Consider the following 25,163-nt stretch of genomic DNA (forward strand, 5'->3'; position numbering starts at 1 on the left):
CGGCGACCCGGCTGTGGCAACGCCGCCACTCCCGCGTGGGTACCACGGGGCACCGCCCGTGGGAGGTTTCTCGGCACGTCCCGGCGCTGGGGAAGGAGCCCCGTTCCCGCCGCCGGTACCGGTGGGCGCGTTGACGTCATCGTGTGCGGTGACGTCACCGACGGCGGGTCCGGAGTGGGGGGTCACGGCCGCGGGCTCCGCCGGGGGCGGGGCGAGGGTGCCGGAACTACGACTCCCACAAGGCTACGCGGGCGCACCCCACCGGCGGCGGCCAATGGGAGCGCGGCGGGCGCTCAGGCAATGCGCACGTGGTAGCGGCGGCGGCCAATGGGCGGCGGCGGCGGCCGTAGGCCGATGGGCCGGGGAGGCCGCGCTCCGCGAACAAAAGGCGGCGGCGGCGGCGCGAGCGGGGCCGGAGCGGCAGCGGAGCGGGGCGGGAGCGGCCGAGCGGGGCCGGGAGGTGAGTGCTGCGGTGGCAGCGGCAGCGCCGCGCTCCGCCCGGCACGTGGCGGGGCCTCTGCCGGCGCTGCCGCGGCGCCCACGCGTGTGAGGCGGGGGCCAAGCTGGCTCGGGCCGGCCGCGGCCTCCGCAGCTCGCGGCGGGGCGGGAGAGCCCCGGGAGCGGCCGCGGCGCCGCTCACGGAGCGGCTGTGCCGGAGGGAGCCCCTCGCTCCCGCCGCCGCCGCTCATCCCGCGGGGCGGTGCCGGTGCCCCGCTCGGTCCCGGTGCCCGGGGACGGTGCGCGGTGGTCACAGCGCAGACATCACCACGGGGCTGGGGAAGGGGCCGGCTTGACGCGTTTTTCGCCCCTGGTCCAAACGGGCCTCGGACTTGCCTCCCCTGCCACGCGGAAAATCCTTTCGTGGCCATCCCGGAGGAGCAGCCCCGCGTGGGGGTCGCGCCGTTCCCGTGCGAGCAGCGGTGTGCGCAGCCCATGTGTCGCTGCCTTGCCAGCACAGTCGGCTGTGTTCCAGCTGTCCTGTTTGCTGCTTGCAAACACCTCCTGTTTGTCCTGCTTTCGAAATTCTCATCCTGCTCTACAGACTCTCCTTTCTCTCTCTTGAACAGTTTGTTGTCTGCAGGCTGAAAACTGAGCTGCACCCTGGCTGTCCTGGCTGTAGGTGTCTGTACTCTTTCTGATGTCTGTACTCTTTCTGATCCCTACCTGGGCTTGGAGCTCAGAGTATCAGCTCTGCTGGTACTGTCCATTGCTGCTGCCCAAACCCTGTAGGCTTTCCTGCATGTGGGACTTTGCAGCTCTCTCCAGGTATCAGGCCTCTCCCCACGGTTCCAGCACTGCCTGAAGTGGTTCCCAAACAAGGGCAGCCACAGTTGGAAGTCCTGCCCAGCCATGGTGGCCAGGGAGCCCTTTACTGCCATACACAGTGCAAGTGATTTAAGGAATAAGCTTGTTAAGGAGCCCCAGGGCTGCAGAAGAAGATGATTTTTAATGACAGGATTCCCAAATTCCCTCCCTATGGCACTGGGTGCCCACCAGGTGTGGGGAGCCTGTGTGCTGCTCTCCGTTAGCCGGAGGTTCATGGTCGGTGCTCCTCCCTGGCTGCCGTGTTTCTCTCAGAGATTCTGTGTGTGCAGGGAGCCTCCCCCAGAGCTGGGCATGCAGCACCTGTTTGCATCAACCTGCACAGCATTTCCCAACCACAGCTGGGGGACCATGACCTCACATTGGCTGAACACCGAGCCCTCACCATCCTCTGACGAAACACACGGGTCTGCCAGGTGGAAGCTGATGTAACTTTTCATGCTGCCATGGGCTGAAAATACTGGCTTAGCTTGAACTGTGTTAATAAATTACCCAGAATGGAGGGGAGAGGCTGTTTATGGTGTGGGTTTGTTGACACAGTTCTCGGGAGAGTGGGTGTCAAGTCTTCACTGGAGAGGGAGTCCTTTCCTCCTGCTCTGAAGTGTTGTTCAGGTACAATTGGAGCACAGTGCCAATCCGGATCTCAGAGAATTCCATGTGTGAGCACCACATTCTGTGTGAATGCACATTGGTGAAGCTGAGTTACACCTCTTCTTCTGGTTAGAAGGAAAACAAACTAAATCAATATCTGTAATACTTTTTCTCCCCTTGCAGAGCAGACCGTGTCACACTGAGCAGTGCCACATCACTGATCTCCTGGGAGTCAGGGAGACTTCACCTGAGTTCTGTGTCTGTTTCTCCATCTGTGTTTCCTTTGGATTTGTTGCATACACCCTTCAGCTGGTTGCTGGTACATTGGGATAGATGTTTCAGTTGTGTCACAGCAAGCACAACATCCAGCTCGAGGACTCTTGCCTGCCTTGCCACCATCCTGCTGATTTTCTCTGTCAAAATACTCAGGAAACTTTCCCCAAGCGTCAACTTATTTGCATGTATTTGATAGGTGATGTTTTAAGGGAATAGGAGCTGCTGAGCTCCTGAAAATATGATCTAATCCGTGTCTCTTACTTGCTAGCAAAGGTTGGAATTAATCTCTTTTTGAATTGGTGGGTATGGGTGATGAGAGGTCTCCGAGGTGTTGCAGGGAAGCTTTTTGTGTTGGAGCCTCACTAAATGAACACAAATAATTTATGGAAATCTGTGGCACTTGTCCTGCTGACATGAGTCTACCCTTGTGTGTGGTGGGTGCAAGGTCTGGGGCCCGAAGTGCTGTGAAAATTGCAGATCAGTCTTGGCTAATGAATGCTGAACACAGCAGTGGACGAGAACATTGTTATCCCACAGCTTGTGTTTTGGGCAGAGAAAGGGACATTTTCCTCGAGTTTATCTTCAGAGGTACAGCCACTGCTCTCCCCAGCACTGCAGGTGCTAAACATGACTGAAAATAAGATTAATTCTGACAGATGAGAGTTTGAACCAGTCTCATTCCTGGGAAACTGAGGAGATTCAGTTCCTCTGCCTGTGTAGTGACATGAGTCTGTGCCCCTGCTTGGTGTTAGCAGAAGTGATGCAGTGAGTTAATGGACCTGCTCTGATGGACCTGCAAGAGCACACACAGCCAGGAATTGCTGATGCCCTATGGATTATTTTCCTGCTGATCTTAGTTTAACAGTTCAGCAGACTGAAGCAATTGCTTTGTGCTCTCTGTCCCACGAGAAAGGCAAGGTTAGAACAGTGGAAAAACTGAGTGAGGGGTGTGATTAAAGACTTGCTAATGCAGATAAGGTCAGAACAGCAAAATTCCTGCTGTTCTGTTGCCATGACACAAGGATGTTATTTTTCATCTACTGCTATTGTAAGAATTCTGTAGTTTCCTTTCTTTACCCCAGTAGTGTTACTGCAAAAATGAGGTGATGAAGTTGTGAGGGAAACCAGGGGAGCAGCAGAATGGAGCAACATAAAAAAGACCAGAAATGGTTCTGAGAGGGGAACAGCTCTGCTTTGTGTCCCTCGGGTTTAAGGAATCTCATGCATGTCACTCGTTCCCACTGAGGTTTTTTACAGGACTATTCGTAATAAGACCTGAGACACTCTGGCTCCAGTGTCCTGCAGTTGCAGGGTCTTTGTTGGCATAACCAGCATCAGCCTGAGTGGTTTAATTTCTAATTGTGGACTGAAGTTCTGCAGTGCTGTTCAGAGGATCCGTGACACCATGGAGAAATGACAGATACTTAGATTTCTTAAAGAAATATGTTTGCCATTTTCTTTTACCCATCTGCTTCTGCTGCAGTGAGATGTGACACTGTTTCCCTGAGCAGATTGTGGAGTTGATGGATTTTGAAGGGGTTTGAAGCCAGAATATTGCAGCTCCCTCTCAGGCAGAACAAATGGTGGCTGCAGGTATAAACAGTGGGAGCAGGTTTGCTCTCAGAAATAGCTCTGCTTAAAGTCCAAATTCCAGTGGGAAGTTTTGGGCTCTGCAGCACAGATGAGATGTGTGTGTGCAGCTGTGAGGCTGGGCAGTGGTGTGGTGCTTGTGGAGCACGTCTGTGTGTGCCTGCAGGGTCAGGCTGGGTGGTTGGTTTGGGGTTTGGTGTCCTCTGGCTGCTCACAAGAGCTCCTCTCTTGTCAGGCCACCTTGGCTTTGCCAGCAGGCTAATAACTAACAGGGGCTGTTTCAGCAGGCAGCTAGGGGCAAGTGTTTCTAGGGGCAGGGTGGGGATTCAGTCTGATGAAAGATGGGGTGCTGCAGAAACATTGCCCGATCCTGTTTTGAAATGGGATTTAATTGGAAGCTGTGCTGCAATCCTGTTCAGGTTTTACATCAGAACTCTTTGAAAGTGGGCCTGCTGTTCTTTGTTTTTTGCCTTTGCTGTAGCTTTGCCTTTGTGATTTTCAACCCTGGAATTGCACTTGAAAATATGGCAGTGGCAAAGTTGTCTGCTGGTCCTTAAGCACAGTTATCAGCTTTCAGTAGTAGCATTTAGTCTGACCTGTTTGGTTTTGAAAGTTCAGGGAATGCAACCTGCCTCCTGCTATGGAGTAGGAGTTGGGATGGACCCACCTCCTCCTTTCTGCTCTGGGGAGAAAGGTTCTTTATTTCGAATTATGGCAAGTTAATCGCTGCCTATTCTGTGTTTGCTTATAGGATGAATAGCCCAGCTGATTACTAATGGTTATTACCCAGAAGGCAGCACAAGAAATAGCTGGGATTTAACTGTTTCCCTCTGTGGGGTATGTGTTTTGTGAGGGCAGGTAGTCCAGGTGCTCAGATGGAATCTGAACTCCTCTTTTTTGTGTTGGTGCAGCTCTCCCTGCATCTATCTCAAGGGTGCTTTTGCTTCCTGCCACACTGACAGTGCTTGGGGAACAGTGACATGACCCTGGTCACTCAAAATGCAGGAGGAGCTGCTGCTTGAGCCTCCCTGTCAGCAGTCTGACCCCCCAGACATACCAAACCTGCTGGCTGATCGCAGCACTCAGTTCTGATGTGTGACTCGTGCAGACAGGGTCACTGGCATGAAGTATTCTTTTAAAGAAGTGTTTATGGCAGCTAAAAATAAATGGATCTTTGACACCTATGACTCTTTTGCTGCATATCAAAAAGAATAGTTACACTCTTGAGGCCAGAAATCATTTGCTTACATCAGTTTGGAATATACCCGAAAAGAGAAGAAAACTGTCCATAGAAAGGGACAGAATTAATAATTTTTCTTACAAAAAAAAAAAAACCAAAAAACCAAAACAAACTGTGTAAACTTAATCTTTTTTGTTGTTGTCTTGAGCATCTTATTCTGTTAGACGTAAAACTCTTTCCAAGAAACCTGGTTCTGAAACAAGAAAAAACAGTGATGCAAACCTATTCTAGTTTTGGTAATCCTGGCAGTGTTTTCTTTTCCCTTTAGAAAAGGGATGGGGATTGCTGACATGCCCACAGTCAGGCTTGACTGGGAATATGGGATGCCTTAGAGAAGTGAGTACGAGGGAGAGGATCCCTCCCTGGAAGTGCACCAGGAAAAGGGATAGGTGGGTTGCACCAGGAGCAATCCTGGGGTGCTGCAATGTTGGAGAGAGCTCAGCACTGCCCTGGATGGGAGGGGATGCTCCAAGCTCTGGATTTGTGTACGGCTTGGTGGTAGCTGGGACAAGCTGCAGGGATTCTGTCTTTCCCTGCAGACAGGGCTGGATGAAAATAATGTGCATGGCAGGGGAACAGGGTAGAAGTTTTAAGCAATATGAGTAGTTCATGCTTATCAGATGAGTTTTATGATCTCACATGTAAAGGGGAGACTTTGGTTTGCTTTGGGTTTGTGTTGAGCTGAGTGATGCAGAGTTCTTTGCCAGAGCAGGGCTCTGTTCCTGATGAATTTTTGATTTTTTTTCCCCATCCAGACTAGGTAGCCATGTCAGCCAAAGCCATCTCTGAGCAGACGGGGAAGGAGTTTTTGTACAAGTACATCTGCACGTCCTCTGCCATCCAGAACCGCTTCAAGTATGCCCGGGTCACCCCCGCCACGGACTGGGCACGGCTCACCCAGGACCACCCGTGGCTCCTGAGCGAGGTAAGGGCAGGGACAGCAGGATTTGCCTTCCTGGAGCACCTGAGCACTGCTCCAGACCCTTCCTGAAGGACTGGTCGCTGCTGTTGCTCTGTCACAGTCACTTCCACCCCTGATGAAGAAACAAGCCTTGCTTCAAGGCTCAGGATCACCTCGTGGGGGGCTGATTTAAGACTGTGAAATACAGGAGCAGAGATAGCTGTGCACCAGTTGCTCATAACTGCACAGAAGTTTGAAGGTTGATTCAGACAGAAATGTCAGTCCCTATTCTCAAAGCCTTGCTCTCTGAAATAAGCCTTGTTCTCCTTCTCTCTCCATGTCTGGCTTTAATGTCGGGTTAGGACTTGCTTAGTTTTCTTGAATCCAAGCAAAATGTCAGGGGAAACTTCCTTTTTTAAATTTTTTCAGTGCAAAATCATTTATCTCTGTGTCTCATATCCTCATGCTTTCTCTAGAGGAAAACATACCCAGAACTCTTTTTTATTAGCTGTCCAAGATGGCTCTTTTCCAGTGGTTAATTATATTAAGTCATTGGCTGGAGAACGTGAATGTCTCATAGTCCTTGACTGACTGCCTGATAGAAGCCCTGCACTAATTAAATGTTCCTTACTCAAGTGCCTGAATGAACTGCAGGAAGAGATCATCAAGCCTTGCAGGAAGCCAGAAGGGAGCAAGGTTGCTTTTGGGCCTTTAAGGCAGGTTCTGTAAGGCTGGAAAGGGCTTCAGGGTCCAGCAGCAGGACCATGCTCAGTGTCCTGTACTGCAGCACGGTGTGTTCTGACTCATAAGTTGCTGAAGTTCTAGGATATATCAGTGGTACAGGAGAATGACACTCAGTTCTAGTTTGGTTCTTTAAAAAGATATTTGCAAGCTAGAGATGTGTGTAAACCAGGAGCAGCTATCCATGGGTATATTATAAAGAGCCATGGTTGGTTGGCTGAAATGTGCATGACCCTGGCCCTAGCCAGTCTCATAAGCAAAGTGTAGTGACAGCAGGAGCTGTTTTGGGTTTTTTTTTGTGAGCAACTGTCTGTGTCTGTCATGACTTTTATTGGGTTTTTTCATCAAAAAAAGAACAAGCTGTCACTTCAGCCTCTGATGTCTTACAGCTGAGTGGAATAAGGCAGCTTTTTTCAAAGTACTTGCAGGCATATTGTACCAGGAGTTTCATTTGCCAAGATTAAAGGAACTTCACAAGGATGGGTGCTGTGCATTACTGATTTAAGTTTTCACTGTCTGCAGAGAACCGCTTGACCAAAGTCAATGTCTAATCCCTCTCCCTTGAAATCTCTTGTCCAACCTCTGCAGCGTTTAGTGGTGAAGCCAGATCAGCTCATTAAGAGGCGTGGGAAGCTTGGCCTGGTTGGGATTAACCTCACTCTGGATCAGGTGAAGGCTTGGCTCAAGCAGCGCCTGGGCCAGGAAACCACGGTGAGTGCTTCACTTTTGTTCCCAGGACAGGACAAAAGCTGTAAAATCACCAGTCCTCCACTGCAGCCAGCCCCTGTGTTTTGGCTGATGATTGAGTATTACTTTAGGCCCTTATTTTAACTCAGTGCTGCCATGTAATATTTATTTTTCTGGGAATGACAGAGCAGTGCTAATGATAATTAAGTGCCTGCCATCCCTGCTGCTGTGTGTTGGGAGCTGATGGACTTGTGCTGCCTCAAGGAATTTATTCCTTTGGCCCTGCTGGGATTGATTTGGCTCTGGCTCTGAGTCAGTGCAGCGAGAATTGGGAAATAGCAGGAGGAGCATTGTGAGTGCTCCCTGTTGGGAAAACCATGGGTTTGGAAATGACTCCTTTAGCACAACACAACAACCATATCAAAAGCAAGGACTGGACCATAGACTTGGGACTGCTGGTGTCCTCAGAAGCAGGGAGCCTCCCCCTGCCTCTTGAGCCTGGAAACGTGGGTTTGGACAACAGGAAACTGCCTACACAGAGCAGTTCCTGGACCCATAAAAAGAGGCTAAAGGATTCTCTTGCTCTTCTGTGCTCCCTGATACCATTTCAGGGGGAGCTCTACTCTGAGGCCTCTATTTCTGCCACTAGCTCAGGAATTCCTCACTTCTGAATTTTCTACTACTCCAAGAGCCTCTCAAGCTCCTGTGTCTTGCTGTGCTGAGCAGGGCACAGTGACAGTGCTGTCTCTGGGACAGGAGAGGGGAGGAGCTGTCCTGGTGTAATTCTGATACCCCTCTGTCCTGGTAGGAATGGGAAAGGTGACCGACTCCTGTAACCAGATATCCTGAGGTGACAGTGCTGGATGCTGTGCTGGAGAGGGAGGAGTGGTTCCCAAGGAGGCATGGTGGAGAGGGAGCAATTTTAGAGCAGTGCTGATTAATTCTCAAAGCTTTCCTTATGCTGTCACAAATGTGCTGGACAAGTGGTTATGGGTGTTTATCTTGTTTTCTGTCCCCAGATTGCTAATGCAAAGGGAATCCTAAAGAACTTTCTGATTGAACCCTTCGTCCCTCACAAGCAGGTTAGTACACCATTAAAGCAGGCTTTTAAACCTCTTTGGATTTGCATATTTAACTGGATTGTTACAGTGGAGAAAGCAGAAGTTTGGGAGTGTGCTGTTGAGCTGACTGTTGCTGCACACCCTGGACAAAAACATCTTCTGTATTTCAATCCTGAAATTTTAAGTAGAAAATCAATTCATACACCTTCATATTCCTTCTAATTCTTTAATCAGTTTGCCAATGCAGTGAAAACTCTTGAGAGTACATCATAGCAAGGCCACTACAAAACAAATAAAACTGTAATTATAACAAAAGAAGGGCCTGCCAGACACTTCTGCACACAGATCTTTTTGTTAATTATGGTCTTTGCTGAGATAATATCACTATTTCCTTTTCCTCTCCCAAATAAAAATAACTGGCAAGTCTTTCTCAGTGTCAGGGCCACTCCAGGACTGCTGCTCCTTGGGAAGCTTGACTTTGGGCGCAGCTGCCCCAGTCCCAGCACTGGCACAAAGCCTCTCCAGGGTCTGGGAGTCACTGATAAATACTTGTCCCTGCTCTGTGGTACAGGAGGAAGAGTTCTATGTGTGCATATACGCTGCCCGTGAGGGAGACTATGTGCTCTTCCACCACGAAGGGGGTGTGGATGTAGGAGATGTGGATGCCAAAGCTCAGAAGCTGCTCGTGGCAGTGGATGAGAAGCTCAGTGAGTCGGATGTGAAGAAGCATCTCCTGCAGCATGCACCAGCTGACAAGAAGGAGTAAGTAGAGATGCAGTTCTGGGTAGGACCAGCCATGCAGCAGCTGCTTTCTTTTATCTCAGTGCCACATCCCTCTATTTTTTTTAACCCTGAAGCTCACTCTCCTGCCCTTCTTGCTGCTCTCCAGAATATGCCGTACATCCTGAATCCAAGCTCTCTGACCTTATCTCAGCTGTCTCTAAAACCCAAAAATAAGGTTTCCTAGTGCTGAGCCTTTACGTGGCAGCAGCACTTGTCAGCCTGCTTAGGTCTCAACGTGAGACTGGAGACCTGGGATGAATTCTGATCCTTTGTGCCAGCATAGAAGTTTCTTTTGTTTAGTGAACTGGTGATGAGAAGTGGCTCTGACTGCTAATTCAGAAATTCCCTTTCCCTTGCTCTGGCCTGATCTCCAAAGTTATTCTCCTGTTCTTCCTTCTGCGGTCTTATCTCTAGATATCAAGGCTTCTGCATCTCCCTCAATTAGATGCCCATACCTAGTTAGCCTAATATGAGTCATGATTTTTCCAAACATAGCTTAATCCTTGCTGACATGGTGCAGTACTGAAGGGTAAAGGAGCCTGTCACTCCGCCAGTTCACTGCAGCCTCCTCCCCATCACAGCTAACGAAGCTCAGATCTGACAAAGATGGATATCAGCAGGGAGGCAACGATGTGCTTCTGTTTGTAGGGAGATAAATCAGACTGCACAGCTCTGACAGTTGTGAGCAACTGTGTCCTCAGCAGAGTTTGGTGGAGGGTAATTAAGATGAGTCATCAAGGTCTTCCTTCCCTTGAGTCATCCATCACCCAGCCTCCATCCAGAGAAGATGAATGAGAATGAAAGAAATTGATGCCAAGTAAATTTGCAGATTGCTGCTAATACCAATGAACAGAGCAAACTGTACTTAGATTTGGCTGCTTTCATTAACTTGTGTTAATTTTTTTCCTCTTTTTTTTTTTCAGTGTCTTGGCCAGCTTCATCTGTGGCCTGTTCAACCTTTATGAAGATCTGTATTTTACGTACCTCGAGATCAATCCATTAGGTAATGAATATATTTGGAAGCAGAACTTTCTGTTCTGAATTACTGAAATGTGTTCTTGATCCTTCCTTTGGTTCTGTAATTCACAACAACACCAGGTGCCATGTGCAGAAGTACAGAAGTGGCAGTGATCTGTCTTTGAGCTGTTATTCAGTGCATTAAAAATGAGGAAATGAAAAATTCCCTTGAAGGGAATGTTAAGGAAGAACTGAAGAATGTAGAAATTGCACTGTAGAACAGAATAACCCCCTGAGACAGAGCCTGGACCATGGCCACAGTTACTGGTTAATCCCTCAGGGAACTTGCTGGGGCTGGTCAATACTGCCCAGTGCCAGGGGAAACAGCAGCCACCCAGCTTTTGCAACGATGCCTGTGTGGTACCAGCTGTTGGAGTAAATCTGTAACATGTCTCTGCACAACCCAGAGCTAATTGTGATGTTTTTCACTGCAGTGGTGACTAAGGATGGTGTTTACATCCTCGATCTGGCTGCGAAGATTGATGCGACGGCTGACTACATCTGCAAAGTGAAGTGGGGGGATGTGGAGTTCCCCCCTCCTTTTGGCAGGGAAGCTTACCCTGAGGCAAGTGACAGCTGGAATTCCTTCACTGTGTCCTGAATTTATCATTGCTTGTATGCCCATGGTGTTGCTGTTTCCAGTGGTTTTGTTGCTGTGTCTCATTCCCTTGGCAGTGCTGTCCATGATAACCTGTGCATGGGTAGCTGTAATCCTAGGACTGATCAGAATCACACTCTGAACTGCAGTTGCTTCCCAACTCTGTTTGGTCATTTCTTTAATTCAGAATTGGCTTTTTTTTTAATGGAGGCTGACATTTAACTTCTGTCAGCTGTGTGCCAGAGCTCTGTGCCTGTGCAGAGCTTCCTTTTGTGGTTCCTGCCCATGTTGCTCCCCTCAGCATCACTATTTTTTCTCTTGGAGCAGTGGTTACTGGGAGCCCCGTGGGAGCTGACGTTCCCTCAGTGTTTCAGTGACAGTTCTGAGAGCAGAGCAGCAGCTGTGTGTAAATGCTGCATCCAAGTGTGAATCCAGAGAAAAATCACCATTTCTGGAACATATAAGTAAGAAGATGTTAATATACCTATTTTTCCAAAAAGTGAGGACAATTTACAATGAGCACTTAATTATAAAGCTAGCAGTACCTGTTCCCTCTCAAAATTCCCTAGGTCTGAACTGCTGGATGCACCAGCACTGCTCCAGACACAGGTCTCAGCAGCTTCAGCGCCTGTTGGAAGCAGACCTCTCTCCTTAATTATTCTGTTACTTATTTCAGGGGTCTGTTCTTCTCTCTCCAAAAAGATTTCTGTCCTGACTTTTTCATTTTAATGATTATAATTATGCTTCAGTTGGAAGGTTTTTGTACTGTGGCCAGGAAATCCATTTAGCTGTTCCTTTCCATGTCGCTTGCTGGATGCCAACACTCAAATCAGTTTGCTCTTAAAAGGATTAGTTCAGTTTTTGTCTCTGAATCATCCCTCTCAGAGTCCCTGGGAAGGCTGTTATGGCAGAATCTTTGCTGGGAATGTTAATGAGCTCTGATGAAGGGCTGCTCAGCAGCCTGGCACACTGGGCAGCAGGGGCACCACGTTGAGCCAAATCACAGCTCTCAGTGATTAAGTTCCTGGCTCCAGCACAGCCAGAGTGGTCACCATGGGTGAGATGATTTTTAGGTTTCCTCAGGTCTCAGTCTTGGACAAGGCCAGAACAGACTTTACAGTTGTGTTCAGGTTTTGTGCCTGTTGTGTGATGAAGGGATGGAGCTGGGCCTCTGTCCCTGGCAAATGCTGTTGTAGCTCTGCTGTCCCTGAGGTGTGATTGCACCCAGCACTATGAACCCTGGGGATGGAAAAGGCAGGTGCAGGAGGAAGCTGAGGTTGTGCTGCTCTCTCTGCAGGAAGCCTACATTGCTGACCTGGATGCCAAGAGTGGGGCCAGCCTGAAGCTCACGATCCTGAACCCCAAAGGCAGGATCTGGACCATGGTGGCTGGTGGTGGTGCTTCAGTGGTGTACAGGTAATGGAAGTGAGGTTTCCAGAGGGGGAGGATTTCAAGTGCTGGGAGGACATAATTGCTGCAGCCTCTGGAAGGTAGACTCTCCTAAAGCCATTTTTTCTGTGCTGTGACTGTTTGGGATCGCTTCAGAATGAAGATGCTGTGCAGATTTTTCACCAGGCTATGGAACATACTATGGAAGTTAATTTTGGAAGGGTTAGGGTTAGATACAGTTTCTTACAGAGATACAGTTCCTTTCTGACTTACAAAGAAGCAAGCTGGCTGGAGGCTGTTGAGGGTAATATGATTGTTGTAGTGGTCACTGAGTTTGCACCTGGGGAGCATGACAAGATTAATTTTTGTGGCTGGATCCAAGATGAGGGCAGCTTTGTTTTCAGCAGACAGAACTGTCCCTCTGTTAGGAGCCCCACTTCCCCTGGGATTTGGAATACTTTAGGAACTTCATAGTGAATTAAATTATAACTAATCTCATAAATAACTGCTTTTTGTGTTGTTAGTGACACCATTTGTGACCTGGGGGGTGTGAATGAACTGGCAAACTACGGGGAGTACTCAGGAGCCCCGAGTGAGCAGCAGACCTATGACTATGCTAAAACCATCCTTTCCCTCATGACCCGAGAGAAGCACCCAGAAGGTAAGGGAGATGCTGCAATCCCAAAGCTGTGAACCTGTCTGGCAGAAAAACGTGGCTAAATCTGGGCTGTTACTATGCTTAGCCTTCCCTAGCAGAGCTGTCAATGTACTTCTGCCTTCTGAACGAACCAGGACTGGATTTCTGTCAACTCTTGCTTCTAAGAGAGGACTTGTGGTTTTTCATGGGGCCTGAGAGATCCTTATCAGACATTTTTGATTGGTACAAAGCTCTTATCTTCCAGGCTCTGCTAACCTCAACTGCTTTAGGGTTTTTTTTCTACTAAATACAGCTGGTTACTCTGCAACTTGTTTGACTTAACTGCTTCCTGATCTAGGAGTAATCTGCTCTTGAGATGGTTGCACTTACCTGTGTTTCTTTCCTCAGGGAAGATCCTGATTATTGGAGGCAGCATTGCAAACTTCACCAATGTAGCAGCCACCTTTAAAGTAAGTGACCAGTCTCAAACATCAGCAAACACGCAGCTGTCAGCTCCCAGCCCTTCTTCCCAATTCCATGTTTGGCTGAGGCTCATAGTCCATCTCTTCCAGGAGTTTTAGATGATGACATTTAGATGATGGGTAAATGTCTTGCTGCCTGGGTCACCTGTCCTGTGTGTTTCTTTTAGGGCATTGTGAGAGCAATTAAGGATTACCAAGGCCCTCTGAAGGAGCATGAGGTGAGGATCTTCGTACGAAGAGGAGGCCCGAACTACCAGGAAGGGTTACGTGTCATGGGAGAAGTTGGTGAGGACCAAACTTGTCCTTAAGTTTTATTCTTGCATCTTGTTTCTTCCACTTGCTTTCTGCTGAACTTTCTCAAGGTAAAACGCTTCACTTCGGTAGAGCTTTCCCCTGAGGATGCTGACTGCTCTTGTGTAATTCCACAGGGAAGACCACAGGGATCCCCATCCACGTGTTTGGCACGGAGACACACATGACTGCCATCGTGGGCATGGCGCTGGGCCACCGGCCCATCCCCAACCAGCCGCCTGCCGCCGCCCACACCGCCAACTTCCTCCTCAACGCCAGCGGCAGCCCCTCGGTGAGCTCCCTCCCCACCCTCAGAGGGGACAGGCTGAGGAGCCCCATGAAGGCAGCTGCCCATCCAAACGGGCTGGAAAGGCATTTTGGCCACTAGTGTATTTGTAGGAAGCTTTAGGAAAGCAAGCATGGCTCTACTGGTGCAGTTTATCAGGAGAGGCCACCCCAATGCCCATGTCAGTTGTGCACAAAATGTGGCCTCTCAAAGCTGAACCTACCGGGTCATTCTGTTTTCTGTTGCCTGACTGAAATGGTCCTATCTGAAAACCCATTTTCTTTCTAGTAAACCAGTGTAGCCAAAGCAAGGCCACCTCCTCCTCTGTGCTCCAGACCGTACCTGGAGCAGTGTCCCTCACTGACTTGGCTTCTGAATCTTTCAGACTCCAGCACCGAGCAGAACCGCCTCCTTCTCCGAGTCCAAACCAGATGGCATTGCTCCAGCTAAGAAGGCAAAACCAACAGCACCTCTTGGTAAGTTCAGCCTGGGAGTGCTGCTGGTAGTGCTCTGCTCTTCCCAAGGCAGGAAGGGCATGAGACAAATGCTTTTTTTTCTGGATGTAAAGGGAAGAAGTTTATGGTGCCTGCCTATCTTTGTCTTGAGTGTAGTTAAGAGATTTAGCAGCTCACTTGTGCCATGAGCTCATACACATAGCAAGTCAGAATTGGCCTGATCTGGGATGTTCAGGAACAGCACAATGAGAGGAAGTCCAGTGAGGGGGCTCCAGTCTGCTTGTTTTTTAACAAGAGCAAACCCAAAGCCCTGAGTGCTGTGGACAGGAGGACTGCTGCAGCACCTGCCTGGGTGCCTGGCCAGTGGGCTGGCAGCACTCAGCTCTGTCATACCATTGCATGAGTGATTCTCTCTTTAACAGATTCAATCCCAGCCTCGAGACCTGGTTCAGGTAGGACCTGTGTGACCTGCTGAATGTGCCTGGCCTCGCTGGCAGCTGACTTTAGTTCTTAGTTTTGTTGCTGTTTTTTCTCTCCAAAAGTTTGCTGTGTTGTCTGGTCCCTTCCTCCTGCCCAGCATATTTAGCTGTCACCATGTGAACTTCTTATCTGTTTTTTCAAGTGCAGATCACATATGCCTCTGCACAAATCCTTCCTCTTTCTGGGGGAGAGATGGCCAGGTCTCAAACTTTGTTTTTTCTGCCTTCCCCCACACAGCCATCACGGAGAAGAACAGCCTGAGGCACATAGTGATAAGCTCTGTTCTCTTTGCTTTCCAAAAGGAGGAGTGACCAATAACTGGTATCTTGTTTCAAAGAGAAACAAGGTAGTGCAGGGGCCCGGTTATCAGGTTTGGAAAGTACAGAAAAGTCACAAATTAACTACATGTTGCCTTAACAGTCCAGCAAACTATTAAAGCTTGTGCTCAGTGAAGTTATTGTATAGGGACTTTAAAATTCTATTGGGCTCTATGCTGTGTGAGAATAAACTGCTGAACTGGAGGCAAAGTAGAGCTTCAAGTCTCCTCCCTTATCATGAGAGGGGACATTCTTGGGGATGAAGGGGAGTTCTTGGATTGCTGTTTGCTTGCTCTCAGACAAACATCATTGCCTCTCTGGGTTTGAATTTTGGTGTTCCTGGGAGCACTCATGGTACCCCCTTGCAGGCATCTGTGAAATAAACAGACTTTTCAGCTCCCTGATAACAAGTCATGTTGCAGTGAATCTGAGCTGTGAGTGAATGTTTAGGGCTGGAGAACAAGGACTGATTATTCATTGAAGCCAGAGGCACAGTGTCCTGTTTAATCCCTAATGCTGTTTACCTTTGATCCAAATCCAGGAAGAGCTCAGCAGTAGCCCAAGTTGGCATCATCAGATGGATCAGATCTGAGTTTTTACGAGTTTTAAAATTAATTCTGCTTGGAGTCAGAAGAAGAGACTTAATGTTGTCTTGTGACAAGTGGTGTAAATAGACTTTAAACCAACAGTCCATCCTCGCTGGCTGAACTGTTGCTTTTCCTGTGACTCTGTCCCCTGAAGCCAAGTTTTGGGCCATATATAAATTCTTGGAGCCATCAAATTTGTGTTGGATTCTGAGCATTAAAAAAAAACACAGAAAAGAAAACCCAAGTATGTTGAGCTCCTTTATTTTCTTTGTCCCCCCCCATTTCCTGCCCTTTTTTTTTTTAATGTTTAAGAGGAGAGGCGGTGACAGTCTTTACTTCTCTCCTGTACCATCTCCCTCCTGTGATTCAATTGGCCATGTAGTGAACCCCAAAACCTGGCTGTTGTGTTCAGAATCCAGGGAAGGGGTTGCTGATTCATCTACAGTTTCTTCCTTAATTTGCACAGTGTGGCTACTCCCTCTTGCAAACTGCAGTTTGTCTCCTGGGTTCAGTTTGGAGGTGGGGGAATACACTCATCCAGGAGCCTTTCAGCAGGTATTTGGCAGAGTTGCAGTTTGTGTCTGGCTCAGTTGTACAGTTTGAAGATGGTTTGGTGTTTTTTTTTCCTCTCTTTCTGAGCAGGTAAAGCCACAACGCTGTTCAGCCGCCACACCAAGGCAATCGTGTGGGGGATGCAGACCCGGGCTGTCCAAGGAATGCTGGACTTTGATTACATTTGCTCCCGGGATGAACCTTCCGTGGCTGCCATGGTTTATCCGTTCACGTAAGTAGCACGCAACTGCATCGCTTTTCCATTTCCCTCCAACTCTTCTGTGACCTTCCTCCTCTCTGTCTCCGTGGTTCTTTAGTGGGGCTCTGCCCTGGTCTCTATCTCTGCTGGAACACCTTCTCCTCTGCTCCCTTCCACCCCTGGGTTAGCTTTGTAGGCTGCTTTCTTCAACCATTGATTTTGGGCTGCACTGTTGAAACAGCTTAGTGTTCACCACAGAACTGAAGTTCCACTTCATGTGCTTTTAAAAGATGTCCAGGTTGTGTTCTTCACTGAGTGAGTAAGGCAGGTATGACTACCTGGGCTTTCTTTCCAGCCCTCTGGCTCAGCAAAGGCAGGCAGGCTCTGTAAGGCTTCTTCCACTCACCTGCTCTTGGCTGTGTGCTTATCTAAGCCTGATTTGTGCCTGCTGCAGCAGAAATTATCCCTCCAAATATTATCCAGAATCATAGCAGTTCTGCTGACAAACCAGAGCAGGCATGTAGCCAAACAAAAGTAAAAAAAAAAAAATAATCTTGTTCATATTCTTTCCAATAGCAGCAGGGATTTCTTAGCAAGCAAGGAAGCCTGTGGATCCTTTAGTGGAATAGAGAGTTTCCTTGTGGTATTTACCCTCTTTTACTCATGCCTACAGGGATGAGAAGGGCTATTGGGTGTGCATGAGCTGTTTTATTGTACCCCCTCAGTGTGGGGGTCTCCCTGTGGAATAGGGCAAGGAGGGAGAAGGGAAACAGCAGCTGTTGCTTCCAGTACAGTGAGGTGGGAGCCCAGAGCCAGGCAGGAGCTTTAGTTCATTCCTGTGGTATTTACAGATATCCTGGAGAGCTGATGTCTAATCAACCTCTGTCCTGCAGAGAATTTCTCCTCTTGACATTAAGGTCCTTGCACTGTTATTCTGCAGCTCTGATGGTAATTGCAGCTCTGTAAATAACCTCTCAGCAAGTGCAAACCTCAGGGTACTGAGTGCAGGCACACCCATGTCCGTAGGTGAGTGGCAGCCTCTGGCAGTGCTGCACTTGATTAAGGAGGAAAAAGCAATAGGGACTGAAGTTTAAGGCTACCTGTAATTATCTGATTCTTCTTGACCTTTTGGAGGGAGCCAGGCTGGCAAAACCTGGAATGTTATGTCACAAAGGTACTGGTATGGGAGCACAGCCAGTATCCACACACTTAAATGAGTGCCCAGTCAGACTTCACTGCAGTTCCAGTCAGAGCATCTACTGTGTATGAAATACCGACAGTGAAACCTTCCCAGGTGCTTCCCCTCCAGTGCCTGTGGGATGGATAGAATCCCACTGTAGCAGGACTGGGGAGCTGACAGGCCCTCCCATTGTAGTCCTGTTCACTACAGATACTGCTTTCCTGTTTTCTCAGTCCAGTGTTAGCACCAGCCCAGTGACACAGCTTTGCACACCTCTCATTCATTACTCTTTCTGTACCTCATTCTGTCTTCCAGCTTGGAGTAGAGTTAAGGCTCTGGTAACTTCACAGTGGGAGAGCTTATTCATCTTGCTGGATGCCTCTGTCCCCATTAGCCTGTCTCCTTCCATACGCTGCTCTGTCCTATTCTCTGAAGAACCTTCTGCTGTCATATGGTCCCTCCCCAGACATGCTCACGTGCTCGTGAGTGTCTCAGTCTCGGGGGCTGAGACTGGGGTTTGTAAACTCCTCTGTCTGCATGCACTGTGTCCCTTTGCCTTTCTAGCAGCCTTCAGGTCAGGGCTTTTCCATCTTCTCTCCCACAGTGGTGACCACAGGCAGAAGTTCTACTGGGGCCACAAAGAAATCCTGATCCCAGTCTACAAGAACATGTCAGATGCCATGAGGAAGCACCCAGAGGTGGATGTTCTCATCAACTTCGCGTCCCTGCGCTCTGCCTATGACAGCACTGTTGAAACCATGAATTATCCTCAGGTGAGTGCAGGACCCAGAAGAAGTCCAAATGAAGAAGAAAGACCCTGTCAGCAGAGTACTGGTATTTTTTAAACTATGATGGCATTAGCAAATTGTCTTGGTTTTCTGACTTAGCAGATAGCCCCTGATTCTAATCTCTTACAGGATGTAAGGAGGATGCTGGGGGCCCCTGGCAAATCCTAATGCTGGACTTGCAATTTAAGAGGAACTTGGTGCTTCTTACTTAGCAGTAACTACTTCAAGCTGACTATAATACAGTGCTGCTCTGATGTGCAAGGGGGAGAAAAGAAAATTCCCTGACCAGAGCATTGAGCCTGTTGTGAAGATCATAGTAGCCTGCAGATTGATGCATTGGGCCTTCCTGGATGAGAGTGCACAGAGTGACCTCCCAAGCATGACCTCCCATGGTTCTGACAAGAGGCAGCTCTGTGGGGTACCAATGGTTTTCTTTCTCTCACGGCAGATCCGCACCATTGCCATTATTGCTGAGGGCATTCCAGAGGCCCTGACACGCAAACTGATCAAGACAGCTGATAAAAAGGGAGTCACCATCATTGGGCCTGCAACTGTAAGTATTGATGGCCACCTTCTCCTGTCTTTCTTAACCTTCAGATCAGCTTTCTCTGATGGATGAAGTATATCCTACAATCTACTTTTTGTCTTCAGTCACAGGAAGTGCATGCTAATCTCTCCTCTTAAAGTCATTGCCATCCTCCCTTCTCTATACAAATGCTAGCAAGGCTGCCTTACACAAATGCTCCTCAATTTCATGATTTTAAAGGCCCTTAGGGCCTTACACCTTTCTCTTATTCTCTTATAGGTTGGTGGGATCAAGCCAGGTTGCTTTAAAATAGGCAACACAGGAGGCATGCTGGATAACATCTTGGCATCGAAGCTGTACCGCCCTGGCAGTGTGGCCTACGTGTCCCGCTCTGGAGGGATGTCCAACGAGCTCAACAACATCATCTCCCGGACCACTGACGGGGTCTACGAGGGGGTGGCCATCGGAGGAGACAGGTATGAGTTGGCACCTTCAGTAAGCAGAGGAATTGTTGGTAATTTGGAGAAGGAAGAGCAGGTTAGGTGTTAATTTTTGTTTCAGAAAAGTATTTGAAATAAATTTCTGCCATTTCCCCTGATTGCACACAGATATCCTGGTTCAACTTTTATGGATCATGTCTTGCGTTATCAGGATACTCCAGGAGTGAAGATGATTGTAGTACTGGGGGAGGTGAGTGAGACCACTTAACTGTCTGAGAAATAGCTGTGCATGGTTTTTGTTTTGAGACCTGGTTGCAAGAATGCTAAGTAGCAGCTTCTACTGCTCTTGAATGTTAAAAATTTTATTTCTTGCTGCTTTTGTTGAAAGAAATTGAATATATTCTACAGGCAAGCATAGTCTTACCTATTTAATATAAATAAAAGGAAAAGAAAAATCAGGAGGTTTTGTTCTGACACTTCAGACATTATTCTGTTAAAAAGGAGAAAAATTCCCAGCAATACTTCTTTGTATGTCTTGGAGGTGGTTTTATCAAAAGTGCAGCTCAGAACCATCTCTCTCTCCCTGCAGATTGGAGGCACAGAAGAGTACAAGATCTGCAGGGGTGTTAAAGAAGGCCGGATTACCAAGCCAGTGGTGTGCTGGTGCATTGGTACTTGTGCCACCATGTTCTCCTCAGAGGTATGTGCAAAAATAGGGGCAAATGCATAAAATAGGAATATATCCACAACAGGAAGAAAAACACAACTTCACTCATTGTACCTAAACCTTCCAGAACAGGCAGTAGTAACTTTAATGTGCAGAAGTTTATAAATACAAATTATAAAGATATCTTGTGCTTCTATAGTTCTGTCACAGGAAATTTCCAGGGGATTCTGCTTACTTGTGAAGGGAGCCCAAAGATGCCAGGGAAAGCAACAAATTCCAATAGCTGCCTGTTTCTGGAGTAGGGATGGCAAAGATCTGTGTTAAGCAGCTCTGAACTGGGGCAGTTTAGGGAGGCAGAAAGTGAATGAGCCTGGAGGGATTCCAGATCAGAACATCCCTGTGATTGCCCTGTTGGCTCTGACTGCAGCCAGGAGTTTTGGTAGCCCAGAGGAGACAGATGTGCAGCCATTGGTGTTCCCAGTCAGGGCTCTGTTCTGTTGCACTCTCTGCAGGTAACAGTCTGTATTCCTTAGTGCTCTCTTTTCCTGTTTGTAGGTGCAGTTTGGCCATGCAGGAGCTTGTGCCAACCAGGCCTCTGAAACCGCTGTAGCAAAGAACCAAGCCTTAAAGGAAGCTGGAGTGTTTGTTCCCCGGAGTTTTGATGAGCTGGGAGAGGTCATTCAGTAAGTCACACTCACAGGGCACCTTCAGCAGTGGAAAAAAGCTGCAGGGACACTGATTCTGGCCTGGTATGAAGTATATTTCTGGTTAAGGAAAGCAGATTCTACTTACTGTGGGGTTTTAAGGTCTAGGTTAGATCACCTCTCTTGGATCTCTTAGAAGGACCAAAGTTACTGAATGGATTCTCTCCCTAGGTCTGTGTACCAGGATCTTGTGGCCAAAAGAGTGATTGAACCAGCTGAAGAAGTGCCTCCTCCAACTGTGCCAATGGATTACTCCTGGGCAAGGGTGAGCTGTGCTGGTTTAGCTGCATTTGGGTTTCTTGGAATCAGGCAGGGCATTGGCTGTGATTCTGGATGCTGTGTTGGGGTTATACCTTGTGCTTTGTAGTGTTACTTGTGAGCTCTGCTGGTTCTGGGCTGTGGAAGCTGCTCTGAGGGCAAGCCTGAGGCGTTGCTGTTTGCCCACTCTGCCTTGTGCTGCCCCTCTCTGCTGGCGTGGGGTGTTTAACATCCTGTCTTTACGCTGTAATTCCAGGAGTTGGGGCTGATTCGCAAACCAGCTTCCTTCATGACCAGCATCTGTGATGAGCGAGGACAGGAGCTGATCTATGCTGGGATGCCCATCACCGAGGTCTTCAAAGAGGAGATGGGAATTGGAGGGGTTCTAGGCCTGCTCTGGTTTCAGAGGAGGTGAGGTGGTTCCTGTGAAAGCTTGCAGAGTCTTTGGAGTTTTTCTTGTTAATAGACTTTTAAGCAAAAAAAAATATTTCCAGGATTCCTTTGTGAGGGTAGATTCACTGGAATGCCATCTCTGTATTTCCTCCATGACATTTTGGGTTGCATAGAGTGTGTTTAAATCTCAGGTTGAAGTTCTCTATGAGTCTTGTGGTGCATTGAGGAAGCTTCCGTATTCTATGCCTGATTCACACTCTGACTACTTGTGTCACCTCGATTCTGGAGAGGCTGGGGACTTGAGAAACATTTGCATTTGTGTTCTGTTCCTGACTGACGTGTCTGTGCCCAGGTTACCCAGGTACGCCTGCCAGTTCATTGAGATGTGCCTGATGGTGACAGCAGACCACGGGCCAGCCGTGTCCGGAGCCCACAACACCATTGTCTGTGCCAGGGCTGGCAAAGATCTGGTTTCAAGCCTCACTTCAGGCCTTCTTACTATTGTGAGTACCTGATATTCAGGAGGTTTAGCTTTGTTACTCATTACTCTTCTAAGTTTTATTACTACTATATTTTGGACTGGTTGCAGAGTTACAGACTGGTGGTGTCTGTCCACTCACACTTTGAATTCCAACTTTAACAGTTTGGTGCTCCGTGTTTCAAATCTGGTCCTTTTTTCCAGTAAGTCAGACTAGTTTGTCTCCTTTGAGTCTAGAAATATTTTGTAGCAGCCAAATTGCTGTCAGTGTTGACTCTGGTTGCCTGAACTCTAATAAGAGTTACTAAAACAGACACTGGATTGCATTTCCCCCCACGTTTTCTCTAGCAGAGATGCACTGGCTCCAAATTTGCATTCGTGTGAGAGATAAGCAGATGCTTTCTCTTAGGTGCCTGCCCAACTCTAATGTCATGAATGCCAGAGACCAGGAGGGTGGATAGGAGAGATAATCTTGAGTTTGCATCTTAATTGTGGAGTGCTTTGATGTAATTGCCTTTGTTTTGCACCCAGGGTGACCGGTTTGGGGGAGCACTTGATGCTGCAGCCAAAATGTTCAGCAAAGCTTTTGACAGTGGGATTATCCCTATGGAATTTGTGAATAAGATGAAGAAAGAAGGGAAGCTGATCATGGGCATTGGACACCGAGTGAAATCAGTAAGAAAACTGCGTTAGGACAAAGTGTAGAGGGATTTTTAGGAATGGGTGGGGGACAGCAAAAACAAAGGAAAGAAAATTGGCAAGTTGTAGAGGCAGCTATTGACCAAATTCTCTCAAATCTCTAAAGAGCATGGGTAAGAGGGAACATCACTGACTGTAATGTGCTCTGAACTTGCAGATAAACAACCCTGACATGAGAGTTCAGATTCTCAAGGACTATGTGAAGCAGCACTTCCCAGCCACTCCTCTGCTGGACTACGCACTTGAAGTAGAAAAAATCACAACTTCCAAGGTGAAAGGCGCCAGCACTGAACTGCTCTGGGCACTGCTTCTCATGGGAGGGAAAGTGATTGGGTCTTAGCTGTATTTTCAGTGCAGTGCTTCATAAATTGTTACTGGGGATTGTGTCTGGGGTGGAATTGAAGCTAAGCACAGCTGCAGTTCAGGAAGGCTGAAGGCATTTGGCTACCAGGAAAATGCTGAACAAGCCAAACCGTTGTCTGTGTGGCCACTGTCCACAGTGGCACTGCTGGGTGTAAATGCCAGGCTGTTGGCACATGTGCTGGCCCATGGCAGGGAACCCCAGGGGCTGACCCAAGCGACCCCATGTTCTGGGTTGATTTTCCAGCATTCCCATTAAGTGTAGTTCTTGCTCAGGCTGCTGGGCTGGGGTGTCCCCAGCTACAGGCAGCCCTCAAATCACCAGTGGAAGGTGCCAGGTGAACGCCATTTGCACTGTTGACATCTTTATTGGGGTGTGTTTTATTTCCTGCAGAAACCAAACCTTATCCTGAACGTAGATGGCTTTATTGGAGTGGCCTTTGTTGATGTGCTCAGGAATTGTGGCTCTTTCACACGGTGAGTGAGGGAAAGCTTTCTTGCACTGCCAGCTCCTGAGGGGCAGAATTCCATGACACTGGAAAGGAAGCATAGCCTGGCCTGGCTTTTGGGGGCAGAAAGCTGTCGGGGGAATTTGTATGGCTTCTGGCACTAGAGCAGGTGGCAGCCCATCTGAGACTGAATCCTTAAATAGATGATTACCAGGAGCCATTTATTTTTCCTTTGTTTTGCAGGGAAGAAGCAGATGAATATATTGATATAGGAGCTCTCAATGGCATCTTTGTACTGGGCAGGAGTATGGGATTCATTGGTGAGTTTGCTGCATTCTCCCTGCCCCTTCCCTCCTCCTGGGGCTGCCCTGCCTCAGGAGCACCAGACAAACCTGAATCCCAGGGGAATTCAATGCACCCCAGAAATCCAACTCAAGGCAAAGACTAAGAGGATGGATGGGAATTCTGTGACATAAACCACTGTCCTTTCAGGACACTACCTGGACCAGAAGAGATTGAAGCAGGGTCTGTACCGTCACCCCTGGGATGACATATCCTATGTCCTACCAGAGCACATGACCATGTGAGAAGCTGGTGTTGCCTTGGAGTGCACCAGGACAGAACCTGTCCAGGGGACAGCCACAGTGGGACTGTGATGTATAAAGATGATTATTGGGACAGAGATGTCGAGCTGCCTGGTCAAACTGTGCAAAGTGACTGTTTTATAAGGATAGAAACTTACTCTAATAAAACCAAAACTTGTGCTATTCCGTCTGTTACCTGCTGTATTTAATACTGTCTCTCACACTTTTATTTTTCCTATTCTCATTTCATTTTGTTTCCAGAAGTGATTTAGGGTTTGGGGGGTAGAATTTGGCTCATAGGTATGCCTTACTATCTCTGGTAACAAACTGAACCTTTCCCATGAAAGGGGGAAGGTGCCTCATTCCCATAAGCCATCACTTTGGATTTTTTTTTGTTGTTGTCTGTTTTTTTCAATTTGTTTACCATGTTCTTATCCTTGGTCTGACTGTACCTGAATCCTGGGACCACTGCTAAAGTATAACCAATGTTATTCAAGCTGGTGTAGTAATTTAAAGTGTAAAGTTGTAACATACTGCTGTGAAAACTGTGAAATCCCTGTATTCCAGTGTCTGTATTTATGCAAACAGCCTCTCCTTTCCTCTGACTGCTGCTCTGTGCACTGTCACTCATGTAATCTGCAGCTGCAAAAATATCTCAGTAATAATTTCAGTGTCCTCCTTGTCTGTGTACTGTAACCAAATGCAAATAAATACACATTACTAATTTATTCTTTTTCCATGTGTGACTTCTATGAGTTGTCCCTAAGCAGTGTCTAGGGTGATGTGTGAGAAATTGTCATTTAACAAAATAACCTTCAAAGCAATTACTGCACAGGGTGTGTTTCACGTGATTTAAAAGGGGAGAAATAAAAATCAAACTGCATATATACTAGACTTACCTGCTTCAGGTCAAAAAGGTAAAATTTAGTAGAGAATAAACAGGAGGACACAAACTAGCTATGATTGATACAGCATTACACAAGAGTTGGGGAACTGCGCTGTGTGTATCGCAAACATGAAATAACCGCTGTACAGTTCTAATTAAAAACCCAGTGTAGCGTGGAGCGAGAGGATCCCTGGTTGCTCAGGTGCAGCGTGGGAGGGCAGGGGAAGAAGACAAGGATGAGGAGTGGGACGGTGGCTCTGCCCCGTGC

General features: G+C 47.9%; 1 protein-coding gene across 4 annotated transcripts; it reads left to right on the forward strand.

Moving 5' to 3' along the window:
• Positions 1-305: 305 nt before the first annotated feature.
• Positions 306-24,737, forward strand: ACLY (ATP citrate lyase). Of its 4 annotated transcripts, none has more exons than XM_072919036.1 (29): positions 306-460; positions 5,776-5,945; positions 7,251-7,373; positions 8,369-8,431; positions 8,982-9,172; positions 10,117-10,196; positions 10,645-10,779; positions 12,110-12,224; positions 12,722-12,858; positions 13,243-13,304; positions 13,484-13,601; positions 13,745-13,899; positions 14,279-14,369; positions 14,771-14,800; positions 16,375-16,516; positions 18,268-18,436; positions 18,900-19,004; positions 19,257-19,453; positions 19,586-19,667; positions 20,007-20,117; positions 20,640-20,767; positions 20,960-21,053; positions 21,303-21,457; positions 21,792-21,942; positions 22,449-22,592; positions 22,774-22,887; positions 23,371-23,453; positions 23,669-23,745; positions 23,918-24,737. In XM_072919036.1, exons 2-29 carry the CDS (start codon positions 5,787-5,789, stop codon positions 24,010-24,012), a joined length of 3,306 nt encoding a protein of 1,101 aa, XP_072775137.1. In that variant the 5' UTR covers positions 306-460; positions 5,776-5,786; the 3' UTR covers positions 24,013-24,737. The 4 variants fall into 4 exon arrangements, with proteins under 4 accessions (XP_072775137.1, XP_030112095.1, XP_030112098.1 ...); XM_030256235.4 differs by having other exon boundaries at positions 10,645-10,775; positions 12,106-12,224; XM_030256238.4 differs by lacking the exon at positions 14,771-14,800 and having other exon boundaries at positions 10,645-10,775; positions 12,106-12,224.
• The last annotated feature ends 426 nt before the right edge of the window (positions 24,738-25,163 follow it).

This window comes from Taeniopygia guttata, chromosome 27 (assembly GCF_048771995.1).
Source record: "Taeniopygia guttata chromosome 27, bTaeGut7.mat, whole genome shotgun sequence".
Lineage (NCBI taxonomy): Eukaryota > Metazoa > Chordata > Aves > Passeriformes > Estrildidae > Taeniopygia > Taeniopygia guttata.